The following is a 15,092-nucleotide window of genomic DNA, read 5'->3' as shown; positions in this document are numbered from 1 at the left end:
GATTTCTAATATAACCATAGTCACTGGGACTCCTTCCAACTGGAAGCTGAATTGTTTCTCATACAACTTCAGTTAGCTTTTTTTTTTTTTTTTTTTTTTTTTTTTTAAATAGAACTATCATAGCTAATAAACAGCTAAAGGCAAAGTAGCTTCTGTCTTCTCATCTTCTCTTAGCAAAGACCACCTTTTCTATGGATAAATCTTGCAATAAAATGAAGATAAAGAGATGATCAATTGATTACATCTACCTGATAAGAAACCCTACTCCAGCTGTTCCTGGAATGGTCAAGACCATTTCATCATTTACCCTCCATTGATTTTAAAGGAGGAGTGCAAATGAGACAGGGCATTTTCGTAATCTCAAAACAATCTTGAAGTCAAACTCTACCTATCTCAAAGAGGCTAGTGCACAGAAAATTTGCACTTAGAAAATTTGGCTTGAAAATCTAAAGACATCTAAACTTGGTCAATTAGATGTTCAGATATCTAGAATCGCCATTTGCTTTTTGAAATGTAGTAAAAATATCTTATGCAAGTATTAGACTGAGTACGGGGACATCCAGTCTAAGCAAGTGCGGTTCAGTTACACTGATTTGAGTGTAGAATGGGAACCTCTTTGACAAAATGGCTGTAATCTACTTGGGATTTCGATGTGAACCCAAAGTTGTTTCTGGGGGTTGTTCTGAGAAAGTAAAAAGTTTAGCCCCAGGTTAATCCTCAGACATACTACAAATAAAGTTGTCTTTCACTAACTAAGCTAAAAAGAGAAGGAACTGAGTAAACAGAATGACCAACATGACAGAAATATCAGATGAGGACAAGGAATGTAAATCTTGATGTGACAATAGACTATACAGGACAAAATAAAGAGGAGGAGGAAATGACCTTCATTGTTTAGAAATATTGAATTAGAGAATGTGAAAAAGAATAAAAAGAAGTCCCACGAGTGATATTTTAATTTCTTAAAATGGAGATATTTATTTGTTAAGTAAGTCCAAATTATAAATAGCATAACATTTACCTTTGAAAAGTTCCATCAAAATTAAACAAAACAATGAGCTTGTCCCTTCTGATCATGCTCATTAAGACTCTTCAGCTATGAAAAAAGGCATGAACTACTATAAAACTGCGATTTGTTTCGGTCCACTAGCATGAATATTATAAATAAGATTTCCTTATAAAAATCACATGAGATGCTTGTGGTATATTTTGTAAAATGTGACTAGAAAAAGACAACAAGGTACTGTTAATAAATAATACATTCAATAACAAAGCAATCTTTGCTATTGAGAGACATCTACACATATCGGGGTACACTCACTATGAAACCACCTGAAAAAAGAGACATTCTTCAAAGGAGCACTGCACACTACTTGAAAATGAACATATTCTATTGACATAATAGAAAATACATTATTGCCAGGCAAAGAAATTCAACCCCTTAGTCCTTGTAACAGTGTTAGCCATCAGCAAACATTTGCTACATTGGAGAGAATTAGATTGAAAACCTAATCACAAGACTCTAAACAGCAACACACTTTGTGATGTTTAAAACACTCAACACAAGTACCTTTGCCCCGAGCGTGCCAAAATGATGGTGATTCAAAGAGATGTTTACCCAAGTGCTCGCATCATTTTGACACACCACTCAGCCTGTAAAGCCTACATACATATTAAATGATACAATAAATGTTACATGTCAGTCACTGGAGGTAAAACAAATCCATGGAATTACACAGCCTCAGAGGCATAATGGTTTGCTTATCCACTTTAAAACCATCTCAAGACATTGAACTACCACATCACCATCACATTTTTCAATAAAGTGGGTAAGATAAGAAGGAATGCAAATCAAAATACTAGCATAACCCAAAGGCAAAAATCACCAGCTAACACTGAAGTCCCACACCACATTGCTCCTTTAGAAGTGATGTCATCAATAGCTGATGCCAGTCTTGTGCGAGAGAACAAAATCTGCAGTTATGCCCAGTTCCTAAAAGACTGTAAACACCTTGTTTGTCCTCCCTGTGCTCCTGTACACCAGCATTACTGTAATTGCCACAGACTGATCCCAAGTCAACTTATGCCAACCAAACACTGAGTTCCTGCCAAACATGTGTGTGTGGTGTTTCAAATTAAGCTCTATTTCACCACTGATTCAAGTGTCACATACTTGAGCAGTCCACCAGAAGGAAGGCTAGCCCTGGGCAAACAAGCCTCCCCTCATAACCAGCCTTGCAAGTAGGGTCAGATATAAAGCAGGAGGTCTGAGATGCACGGATGGTGTAAGAGAGAAAGTGAGAGCAGGGACCTTGCAGCTACATGGGGACGCAAGCAGAAGCCTGTCAAGCTATGCTTTCTCTGCTGCTCTCATTCAAACAACCTACTTTGTTCCCAAAGCAAAACACCAGAGGCTCCCTAGGCCCCAGAGGCTGCAGCAGGCACCCTAAGCCCCTGTGACGAGGCAAGTATTTCAAGACTGCAATAAACCACAGTCACGTACTTCTTGGTCTGGCAGCAGATGTTAGAACTCTGCAGGCCGGAGACGCGTGACATGGCATCGTTAGTGAGCCCCACTGATGTCCCAGCCAATGCATCCCTGCCAGCCCAAGCCTGAGAGGTGTGATCTGATGGAAGTGCAGATACTCCCTTACAATGCTAACAGGAAGCATATCTGACCTTAGGAAGAGAGATACTCCTCTTGTGAGTTTGTTTATTAACATTGTAATGGTAAAGCTTACATTACCAGAATCTGAGTCTGGTCATGAAAAAGGAGATAGAGTGAAGAGAATACAGTTGTCTATAAATTTCTAGAAATATCTTCTTTCCATTCACACATTTCTTTTCAGCGTTTTCACAACACAGAGCTCATACTAATAATCCACCTCATGGACACAACATTAAAAGAAAAACACATGCAGTCTTTTACATTCAGCATCCACATGCTACATTTCACAGTTCATTATCAAAGTCAATGTACCACTCTAGAAAAAATCACAGCGAGGCACCTTTAATTTCCTTCATATCTTTGTTTGTTTGCTTTTCCCTTGAGCTTTCAGAAATAGCCAGATGGAACCAGCACTGGCACAGGTTAAAGCAAGGTGTGTTGTATAAATAGGAAACATAATATCTAATAAGTCCTGAAAGTTACACATGAAGGCAGATTTTCTGTGTCACCTTGAACTGCCAGAGCTGTAAATGACTCTACAATATTTCATTTGCTAACTTAGATACCCAAATTTGTCCTTGAATACATTTTATTAAAAATGTAGGTTTCTAAATGAGAAGACGTATCTACCCTATGCTTGAGTGCAAAATAAGAGCTCACAGCAAACGTTTGAAATTTGCACATTCAAACTTCTTGACCTCAACCTGTAAGGGGCTAAAGCATGGCATGTAAATGCTTTGCACCATCTTCCCTTCTACAACAAAGGAAGAAGGGTAGTAATTTGGTTACCACAGCAGTTGCACATGAAGTTTCTTCTGTTGTTAAAAGAAGCCCAGACACTTGCTGGCTTGTCCCTCAGCATGCTCAGGAGGCTGCAGCTCAGGTCCCAGGGCAGGATGAGGATTTGCTTGGCCAAGGGCTGGTCCCCAGCGCCTGGCACTGGAAATGAGCTGCTCATACCAGCCATCAGCCCCTAGCACTACCTCAATCTCTGCACAACACAAGGTGCAGCCCCAGCAGCACTCCTGAGCTTTGCCCAAAGCCCCTAGAAGTTCACAAGCCAGGAGTCAGCCCCCCAGCACAGCTGTTGAAGTCAATCACTCAAGAAAAGTGCTAAACCCCCTTCATTTAAAATGCAGAGTACTAGTAGCTCTGGAGAGGAACAGAAATCTTACAAAGTGCAATTCCTGTACATTACACTTGGAAATAACTTACGTATTGGACACACAGAAAGCATAGGCTAATTCCCACGTGAAAAAAAATATGCAAGTGCTCTCTCAGATGATAGATGTGCATTCTTCTTATTTAGAGATAGGAAATTACATTGTATGTTTGATAGACATTTCTCATGAGAATCTGCAAGACAGTCAGAGTTGAACAAACAAAAAACAAACAAGAATGTCAATGAATACATGTACCAAAAACACAAAGACAAGTAGACATGCTGATTTCAGTTGTTTACGTCCTTTTCTAATCTAGTAACTGTTGTGAGACATACAATGAAAATAAAAAACATTTTCACATCTCAGTAGTGACAGGCCAATGTTATGAAGGTTTATTAAAGAATCCTTTTGTATTGAGGTTGAAATTTGGAAATGAGTTTGCATTTTACTGATGCCAGATTTGACTATGGGTGTACAAAGATTAATGCAAAAATTCAAGATCTGACTGCAGGCAATTTAAGCTGAAACCTGGACACTTACAGGCAGACTGAAATAAATAAATAAGAAAGACAATTTCTTCCCTGCAAAACTTATCAGAAAATAAAAACTGTATTGGAATAGCAGAAGGAAAAAGATCATATCATTGCATTATCAAAGTCTAAAAAAAATTATTTGACAATGAGTGGAAATACCAGTAGCCTTCAGATCCACCACAGACTAAATTACCAGAGGATATCTAATTCTCAGATACAGTTACTCAATGGTGAGGTTTCACACTGAAGCAAAACCCTTTTTTCATTTTCATCCAGCTCACACAATATACTTGGCAGACTGAGCAACACACGCATCACTTCTATGCAACTTACAGAAATGGTTTCTCATATAGGACATGACTAAGGTTATAATTTGATTTCAGACTGTGATACCTTAGTGCAGCAGATGTTTGAAATGCAGTAAGATATTTGCCTTACAACAACAACCAAGAATAGCAGAAAACACTCATGGTCTGCATTTGTAGGGGGGAGGAAAAAAAAGCAAAAAACAGTAGCTTACAGAATAGGTACCTTTAACTAAGCAGCATAACCTGGCACCACTTTAAAACAGCTTTATTTAAAATTTTTATAGGATTAATTCCCTCAGGTTTGAGAACAGACAGATGATTAAAATCTATGCAATTCTATTGATTTGATTGGAGTTGGAGTGGTAGAAGAGAGTGGAGAATTTGGCTTATAAATTAGGGTCTGGGCAGAGAGAAGAAAACCTGTTTTTCTCATTAAAATTCATGAGTTTTTCACTTTCTTACAAGCTATGCATTATCTGAAGGTAATGTCCTTCTTGCACCTACTAACCATGAGGGTGGATTTTAACCTGGAAGCATAAATTCAGTCAAAGAAAAATCGCTGTTTGCTTGCTTGCTTTAGCATTCAAAAAAGATAAATCTTAGTATTTTGTAAAATATATTTTTGGTGTTTTGTTTTGTGTTGTTTCACATTACTTTCAGAATGTAAGTTAACTAACTCTTAGAACATCTCTTAGTGAGCTAAATGTAATCCCCATTCACCTGAGAGAGCAACCACAGCAGGAAGAAAGATATCAAACACTCAGAGAAGTGCCACCAGAAATAAGAAAGACTCTGTTTTACTTTCTAGTTAATACAGTAATTAATACTAGAAAGACATGAAATGCTGCATACAAGCTTAGTCACACTCAACATTAATAAACCTAAAATGTTCTGTTTCTGTGTTGTGTTTTTAGATTTAGTGCCTAGAGGAAAGTTCACTGCAGTCAATAAAGAGAGCAGAGGAAATTTGAAACAACTTGTGGACTTAGCAGGTTTCCTCCCCAGTACCACAAGAACTGAGAAAATGAAAAGTGAGAGAATAAAGTCATAATATCTGTTAATAACTTTAAGTCTCAGTTCATCAAAGATATTGACATATAAGCTTGTATCTCCTCTTCACCACAGAGACTGCTTTCTTTCTTTTTTTATCTCGGTTTTGATCTTCATCTAGTTCTTTAGACACCACTACTAAATGGCAGCACATAAACAGACTTCAGAAGACCTGAACCACTCTCCTGAGTTGTTTTCTCTTTTTTTTTCTTGACTCGAGTAGCAAAGCTGGAAGTGCTGAATAGCTTGAAAACCACTTGGTCAGTTACTAATGTGTTATAGCAAAAAAAAAAAAAAAATTAAGGGCTGGGGGGGGGGGGGTAGTGGGGCTTTTTCATATACAAATGGGTGATTTTTTTTTCAATAAATTATTTAAAAGTAATTCTTAAATATACACAGCAGAGTTTGAGTTATAAACTGCAGTCTATTATCTGTTTTATATTTGTATAACTGTGTGCCTATATATTATTTGGATAGTTTACAAACACCTCTAAAAAGGATAAATAAGAGTTTTGATTGATGCTTCAGTCTGTTTTTAATGCAAGGTGAAGAGCATGAACAAAGCAAAAGTCTCCTATTTCTGCTTGCACAGGGTAGAATTTTTGAAAATGCTTATGGGTTAGTAATTTCAAGAGCACTGAATGCTGACCTAATTCAATATTGGCTCAATGGAGATTTCATTATTCATATAAATAAAAACAGTGTTTTTTGGAAGTCCTTGCCCTATGCATCATCAGATATTCACCTTTCATTGTCCCCTTCACATATATAAGTCTCATACTCAGATAAAACGGCTTTAATACACTGATAGTGCAACAGTATGACCACAGAAGACTCATTTTAAGTCACTTCAATGTTCATTTCAGTTTCCAGCACATTCAAAGCCCAGTCCTGCTGATCAACATGTGATCTTCAGGATTGAAGTCCATACTTGAGGAGTCCTCACATAACCAACAAAAGCCACTCAGGATAGAGGAGACGCTGAGCAGGCAGAGCTGCAACTAACATCTTTTCTTTCCTGCCAGTGCCATACACTCCATACCGCCTGCTGAAACTCTGCAACTCATGAGGCAGCACTCAACATGCATGTTTGCAGGAGTCCTGCCAGACTACTCCAAAACAGCTTTCTCCTATAAAGTAGACATCTTCTGTCAGATTTGCTGAGCACACTAAATGCTATGAATATTTAAAAGGAAAACCTGCACTCTTGAAAAAAAAAAGAAAAAAAAAAGGAGCATTTATTTTCAATGTAGGGATAAATAGGAATAAGTAGGAATAAAGCATTCAAGCATTTTCTACAAATATATATATAAATATATACGTATGCAGAGAAGACAAAGAAGATGGGCTTATAGCACTCTTGCAGCATGGTGAGATCCTGGTCTTGAGATCTCCAAGACTCAAACCTGGGTCTCAGTCCTCCAGATCACGTTTTTACAATCAAAATGTCCGTTCCTCTGTGCATCTGCTTTTAGTGAAAATGTTTCCTTTACTACATAGGTAATCAAACAAAAACAAAGCTTCTCATGGAATATGTAGATTTCCTAGCTTCTTGTTAAGAATTTAGTCTAAAACACATTATGCCTCCATAATTGCCCCTTCCAAAAAACAGAAAATGAGGCAACTCATCTTTGCTATGGGCCCCATCTGACCAAAACAATTCATTGAATGTACAATTAGAAATCACCATGAACTATTCAAAAGGTACTTTCATGTTTTATTGAACAGAGGCTTATTCATAAACCCAGAGAACAATTATTTGTGGTGATGCCTTCTTAAGCTGCTTTGGATTCACTCACAATAGTTTTATCTAGTCTGAAAGAAACTTGAAAGGTGAAGACACCAAACAACACAGCAAATTCTAGGTGGTTTGTGTGCTACTGTTTAGTTTTCCTTAGAGGAACCAAAATAGGATAAATATTCATCTCAACAAAATGCTGACCGACTCAACAGCAGCAGGGAGTACCTGGGGATTATGTTAAGGAACTTTTGAGACTTGCCATGGATCAAAAGTGTTCCAGGGTGAGAAGCAGGCTGGTTTCCAGATGGATCTTTTCCAGCAAGCCCAGCACTTCTGGCTGTGAAGAAGGAGAATGCTAACCTTGCAGTCCTCTAGGACCTGCTCTGCAATGGCACTTGCTGAATCGCACCCACAGCAGAACCAAATGGAGTCGCTCCAGTGACTGCCCAGCGCCAGCCGCAAGCAGCAGTCCATGCTGTCCTGACCATGCCTGCTGACACACAGGTGAGGACTACTTGCTGAACACTGCCAGTGCTGAACTCAACGCTACTAAACAGTCAAACATACAATAAATTCCAAATGACAAATTCTGGGAATTCAAGGAGCAGAAGTTATTCTACAATTGGTAAGAAAAACACAGTCTTCTTCAATCCTCTTTTCGTTCTCCAGTGATAGAATTATCATTACCTAGTAGAAGTCATATTTTCAACTTGCAGCTAACTCTTATTGGATATACCAATCATTTTTGAAGAACACATGGTTCAAAATGATGAAGTATATTAGCTAACTTCATGGCTGATTTTTTTAATCACACTTCTAAGCCCAATGAGGATGGTCAGTAGAAAGGAGATGGCAAAGAGGTCCTTTAGGATGACCTGGGGCATAAATACAAGCCAAGATGATCCCAGATGGAGGTCTGAAGGGAACACATGATATTCGATGCAGATCCCATTACAGAGGTCACAGCACACCAGTGCAGCCACAGCCACCAGAACATCCCCTAAATAGCCACAGAGCAGGGGACCAGGCATTTCAGAACAAGGTTTGATGTCGTTTTTTTAGTAAGAAACATCATCTAACAGAAATCTCACCGTATCCTTTCAAGAAGGAAATGGTGACTCAGGATAATAGTCCATTATACTTTTGTTTCAAGGGGAATGGAAGGAGAGATGGATTCTTTGCCATCATACTTCCATTGTATTTCCTTTTCTGTTTAATAATTTTCCCTATCTCATAGCAATAGTTGCCATCGCATTTTGCTTTGCTGCCTTCCTGCAGAAAACCTTAGGTAGGTCATAGGCAGTCCATTTTTCAAAGTCATTAACAAAACAAAATGTTCTAAAGTTGCTTAGAACTGGGGATCTTTATCAAAAATTGCTACAGTCCAATTTGTTACACCAATGATGTGATCTTCATTTTTTCCATCCTCATCCAGCTCTTCAGGAACTGCTTATCCTTTGTACAACCTGGACTTGTTCCAATACTTACTAATCTATCAGGCTAAAGAAGAAAACCAAAGCAGGCAGCAGATGATGAGATAGCATTCACCTCCTTCACTGTCCTCTTTTCTAGATCAAAAGTTTCCTCATGCCTATTCTCATTGTTAATTAGGGGATAGAGTGAGCCAGATATTAAGCCAGTTCCATGAATATGTATGGAGGATTTTATGCAACTACCACAGTACAGAGATTCAGTTTAAAATAGCATATTCTTTGCTTAGCTTCAGTTTCCACAAAGATGCAAACTCAGCACTGAATATTACAACAGATGAGGGGAAATGGCCTCAAGTTGCACTAGGGGAGGTTTAGGTCAGATATTAAGATAAATTTATTTTTCTCAAATGGTTGTATGGCACTGCAACAGGCGGCCCAAGGAAGTGGTTGAGTTACCATCCCTGGAGGTCTTCAAGAAACGTGTAGATATAGAACTTAGTAGAGTGGTTTAGTGGTGGGCTTTAGTACTTGGTTAAAGGTTGGGCTAGGTATCTTAAGAGGTCTTTTCCAGCCTGAATGATTTTATGATTCTATGACACCACTCCGATGTCACAGGTGAAACAAATGGTGAAAGTGTTTGAGTCAAAAAAAAAAAAAAAAGCTATATTCTAGAGAAGTTAAGCTGTAACAAAGGCTTGGACCTTTGGCTTCTGTAGTTGTTTCACCCCAAACTTGATAATTTTCATATCAGCAAAAATACAGAAATACAGCATTCACAAAGAAGAGTTTTTTAAATTTTAGAAAGGTCTGTGTGAAATTTATAAAAAATGTTATTCTCATGAGCACATATAATCATTTTTTACGATTTTAGTCTGCTGGATTATCTGTTTTAGAGTGAGCTTCAAAATATTCATAATAAACAGAAAGGAGGAGTTTTGCATAGCTTTAGAACAAGTTTATACATTGGCCTTATTTTACTCAAAAACACACAAGTACCCAAAAAGATTGTGCCTAGAGTGATTTCAGTGCCAAATATCCCCCATGCACAGTTCTTGTAAAGGGTTTTAATTCACTCATCTTACAAATAATTGGCAGTACTTCCTATGCAGAGCAATGATTCCAATATTTCTGTATCTTGGCACCTCTATGATAAAATTAATAACTAAGAACCTTAGCAAATTGTTTGGCAAGCCCAAACTAGTTTTTATCGAAGATGAACTGCAGTAGCTTTTAACCTGGCACAGACTTGTGCAGCTCTAGCTGCACAAGTTTCCAGAGAAACTCAGCAGCTAGCAGTAGAAATAAAGGCGATAGAGCGGGGAATTTCACCAATAAAATCAAGATTTCAATTCACTTAAAGGAAAATTCACTTGAAGGCAAGGCTGGATGGGGCCTTGGCCAACCTGATCTAGTGGGTGGAATCCCTCCCTGTCTATGGCAGGGGCAATGGAGTTAGATGATCTTTAAGGTCCTTTCCTACCCAAGCCATTCTATGATTCTATGAAAATATAGCAACACAAGACTTAAGGGCACTATTATCAGTGGGATGAAATCAACCAACAGGAAAATTCCAGAATTATGTAATTACTCTGTCTAAAGTTTGCTATAATTGTGAGATGCTGATTTCTCTTGGTTAATGCCTATATTAGCCTCCTGGGTCTGACTGCACCTGTGCTTGAACAGCAGTCTTATTCTGTGGTGTAGCCTTCCTCCCAAAATGGGATACTTTTTCTATCCCTTACATGTAATTCTACATTTCATATCCTATACACGTGACCCACTTTCCCTAGACCTAAACCAGGTAAGTCTCACCCTAAGCAACAGAAAGGGTGCACTGCATTAACTCCGAGATTTTTGTCAGGCAGCTGCCACTTTCACATTCCCAGATGCTTTTTCATTTTCTCTGTGACTGCTCTTGCCACAAAATACTTACAGTACCCTCCTGTATCCCATTTTTACTTGTAGGTTAAAAGTCTACTTGCTGGCCAGTGTCTGCATGGATTGACAAATCAACCAAGCTAGTATTTTTTGAGTTCACACTGTAGACTTGCTCTCAAAAGGGACATTTATTTTTGATTCTCTTCTTTCCTAAGTTGACAGTCTTCTGAAAGTTACAGAAAATTATTTATCCTTGAAGCCTTTACTTCCCTGATAAATAAGGTTGTCATTTGAAGATGCAGTTATATTCACTATAGTTAAATGCAAATACAGCTAGAATTATTGATTTCTTCAACACCAGCCACACTTATCACACATCGCTTGGGTCTCTTCTGTCCCCATGATTTTTTTAAACCTATCATCTTGCAAACCTCAGTATTGCAGACATCAAAAGAGACTCACAAAGACCACAGGCTACAGGTTCAGTCTGCTTCAGTCTTACAGAGACAGGGAATGAAACAGCCCCAGATACCCAAGGTACTGGTTGCACATAAACAAGACATGTTATGAAATACTGCACTGAGTATGAAGTCATTCCTGTGAAAACCCTCACTTTCTCTTCTACTACTCAGATTATTTTCCCAGAAAAAGGGAAAAAAGATTTCCAAATTGCTGGATAACCATCAGAGGGGTTCAAAACTGAATTCCCAAGCACTGGTACAAATGCCAAATGGTGACCGGCAGAGAGGCAGTTCTCACTACTTTCCTCATTCCCCTGCAAACCCAAGGAAACATTGCCATCCTTCTTAAGTGCCATCTTAAAACATGTTTTGACAGTTGTTTTCACAGATAACATCTTTAAAGCACCAGGAAGTGCAAAGCTTGATACATCTAATAAAAACCATATAGGCACCTGTTCTTCAAGAAAGGCAGCTCAGTAAAAATTTGCCAGTAAAGAAAATATTTTGCTTTCAAATCCTTCCTTGCTGAGTATCCACATTATAGACAAGACAAACATAACCCAAGTGAATGAATTATCAAATGATGTGCTATTGGTCTGTTAATTGTACTTTTAAAAAAGCATAAGCAAAAGTGGACTGTAATAAAATGGGTTATAGAAGCACATTCAGATTTTATCAGAACAATCTCTAAAGCAGCATTTAATCCAAATCTCCACTTTGCAGTTTAGAACTGCACTGTAATCCTGTGGAACAATGCCCACTTTATGCTTGGAATATTCACATTTAGAAAGATTTTATTCTGAAACACATTTAAAAAGCAAAATAGTAATTTTTTTGTTTGTTTCAGTGTCCTACATAAATAGTCAAATTATTCATATTTAAAGAAGAGCCAAGTTTTTTTTTTTCTTTTTTTTTTTGTTTTGTTTTTTAATTATATCCATATAACTTGCAGCTGGTAGTCTACAAAGAGAGAGGTGTTAACACATGACAGGACACATCCCCCAGAACACTAGCATTTTGGAGCTAAAACAGGTAGCAGAGGAAATTGTTGTGGAAACCTGATGACAGTTTTGTTGTGTCAACACTTTGACTAGAATTTCAGCTAGTAATGATAGAAGAAAGAGAACATTAGTTTGGATTTTAAAGTTAATGGTGATAACATCTTGCAGCTGAAATCGCACTGTGGACTGAGCTGGTTTTCTCTTCTTGTCCTACAGTGCTAAACCAAAGCAAACAAACCAAAAGATTTCTCATTTATATGGCAATAGGATCATCTGCTGTCCAAGTAATACCCAAAAATAAAACAGTCCTTTAGGCACTGTACTGACCGGAGCAGCCGGAGTGCAATGTGCACACTTATGTAACTTACTGATTGCAAGGAGAAAGGCAGCATTACGTAAGTGCCTGCCTTTTCCTTGCATATTTTTTTTTTGTTTGTTTGTTTGTTTGTTTGTTTCTTGCTGGCTATGTATTTTTTCAGTGCTCCCAAAAGCTGTTTTATTTTTCAGACTCTCTTTAACAAGAGACAATCTTGCAAGAAAAGTACAAGTCTTTAAGGCTAATGTTACAATCCAAACAGAAGAGCTAGTTGCACAAAGAGAAAGGATTTTCAAAGTTTCAGCTCATTTTAAATGACACATTCATTTCTGCAGTTTTTCTGCTTCAAGCACATGGAGAACCTCATTCTGCATTCCACTAAAGACCTCAAATCCCCTTGATAGTCAGTGAACATCTGAAGTCCAAATGAACACAGAATTAATCACAAAGGCTGGACAGCAAAACAGGCCAGGAACAATCTCTGCTACAAAAGTCACTGTGGAAATCTTGCAGCAGGTCAACTGAAATCTTGTTGCACTTCACTTCTGCTTTTGTAACACAAGTTTTATTTTCAAACCAATTTCCCTTAGCCAGCTCTTGCCCATAGCATAGCATTAGCATAGTTATAAGTGCAATGACCTAAACTATCCTGATAAAGCCTACAACAGGGAGATACATCCATTCTCAGTAGCAGGGCATTCCCAGGACATTCTTCTACCAGATTCTTGACACCCTTCACTCTCCCAAGTTTTTGGAGCAGTTGATGGTACTCAGCTCCTCTGGCTTTCACACCTTTCCCCTTTCTTCCATTGGAAAACAGAAAAATGGAAAAAGAAAGAAACAAAGAATTTTGACAACACACACACTTTCCTCTATAGCCACCCCTGCCCCCCACCCCACTCCACACACACAGAGGAAAATAAAGAGAAAAAAGGGAGGTTGTATGAGGAGCCAATCTGGAATGAAATGGATTTTTGTACAGACAGTCATATTTGGCACTGTCAGCAAAAGCTTGTGGGTGGCCCTGTTTCTCTCTGAGCCTTAATGCCCTTTTTGCACTGGTCATTTAAAAATATCACCCAGAAAGTTCAGCTGTGTCGCTTATGACATTATTTTCACAATACTGCTGAATGGACTTGATGAAGAGATTTGTTTCCCCCCACCTCAGTTCCATAAAACGCTATACATTAAGGACGTACTCCATTTGGCCTTCAAGTAGCATTTGTACGGTCCATGCAGATCCATGATTATTTTCCCTTTAAAAAGAATCAACAAAAAAACAGAACTCTCTGTTTGAGAGCATGGAAATTAAAAACTATTTGATCTTCCAAACTGACTGCTACAATCCTTAGGCAGAAGACGTGACTAATGGGTCCTCACATTGTTCTAGCTGCATTCTCAGTACACCACTTTTATGAAGGAACCAGAGCTGTAGAAATTCTTCCGGCATGGCATGAAATCCAGAATCAGGCAAGACATTGTCATAGTAATGATGGCTAATAAACTTCCCGTGCAGGTCCACTGAGAATGGCCAGAAGCCATAAATTGTTACTTCTTCACACAGACCAAGGGCAGCACTGACTAGGAAAAGTCCTGTGGAAAGACGTTTGGCATGGATACCTTTGCTCTTCCAGAACTTGCCAATGTCACGCAGGAAATTGGGGTTGGCAAAAAGCACTGCCTGCTTGGCACCGAAGTCCTCCAGGGTGTAGTAGACACGTAGGGAGGGTCCTGTCCCTGTCTTCATCGAGAAGGCTGGCATGTAGATGTAGCTGTGATTATACACCTTCACGCTGTCCACAAATGCTTTTCGAGACCAAAGCAGATTCTGGAACCTGTAAAACAAGAGAGAAAAGCATGTTGATAACACAAAACATTTTCTGCTTGTTTCAAAATCCAGCTATGAACTGCTCTTCATAAACAGATTTTTAGCTCATTGCACGTCTTTCCTGAACCCAGGGAAAGTCCTGACAAAATTCAATAATTTGTTTAGTCCAAAACCAGTATTTTATCAAGAATATAATCTTTCCTTGCCATATACTTCTGGACATGCCAAGATGCACAAGACATCTGGCAGGAAACTGTAGGCTGTACACACACACCAAGGCCTTCACTGATGTTTGACATTAAATAAACCACCTTCAGTAAAATATTAAAGTACCCTGAATAAGCACCACTGGAAGTAACTGACAGAATTGTCACCAGAGTGACACGTAGAATCCAATACCTAAAGCACAAACTTGTTAAGTAATCAGAGCATTTGCTGTTCTGAGGTGTGGGCTACACTGGAGAATACCTCTGCATGAGAAATTCACTATGATTCACCCCTGATTACCTGTTTCCTCTCCAGAATCCACGTACTCTTCAAAGCACCAGTAGGTCATGATACACGAGCTTGAATAGGATGCCAGATGACCACAACAAGCACCAGATAAAATTACAGCTGAATGTAATTGCCAACTAAAAATACAGTTTCCACAGCATAGAAATGTCTCATGAACATGTCAAGTTCTTAGAAGTCTGCTCTGGCAGCAAACTCA

General features: G+C 38.5%; 1 protein-coding gene across 5 annotated transcripts in view; it reads right to left on the bottom strand.

Annotated features, from left to right (window-relative positions):
• Window positions 1–952: 952 nt before the first annotated feature.
• Window positions 953–15,092, bottom strand: part of ST8SIA1 (ST8 alpha-N-acetyl-neuraminide alpha-2,8-sialyltransferase 1) — a 149,634-nt gene continuing 135,494 nt past the window's right edge. For all 5 annotated transcript variants that reach the window (XM_068655561.1, XM_068655569.1, XM_068655590.1 and 2 more), the window contains one exon: window positions 953–14,387. In XM_068655561.1, coding sequence (XP_068511662.1) covers window positions 13,901–14,387 — 487 coding nt within the window. In that variant the 3' untranslated portion in view covers window positions 953–13,900. The remainder of the gene's footprint in view (window positions 14,388–15,092) is intronic.

The sequence above is a fragment of the Anas acuta genome, chromosome 1 (assembly GCF_963932015.1).
Source record: "Anas acuta chromosome 1, bAnaAcu1.1, whole genome shotgun sequence".
NCBI lineage: Eukaryota > Metazoa > Chordata > Aves > Anseriformes > Anatidae > Anas > Anas acuta.
Note: the sequence above shows the minus strand (reverse complement) of the source record. Positions and strands in the feature narration are given on the sequence as shown.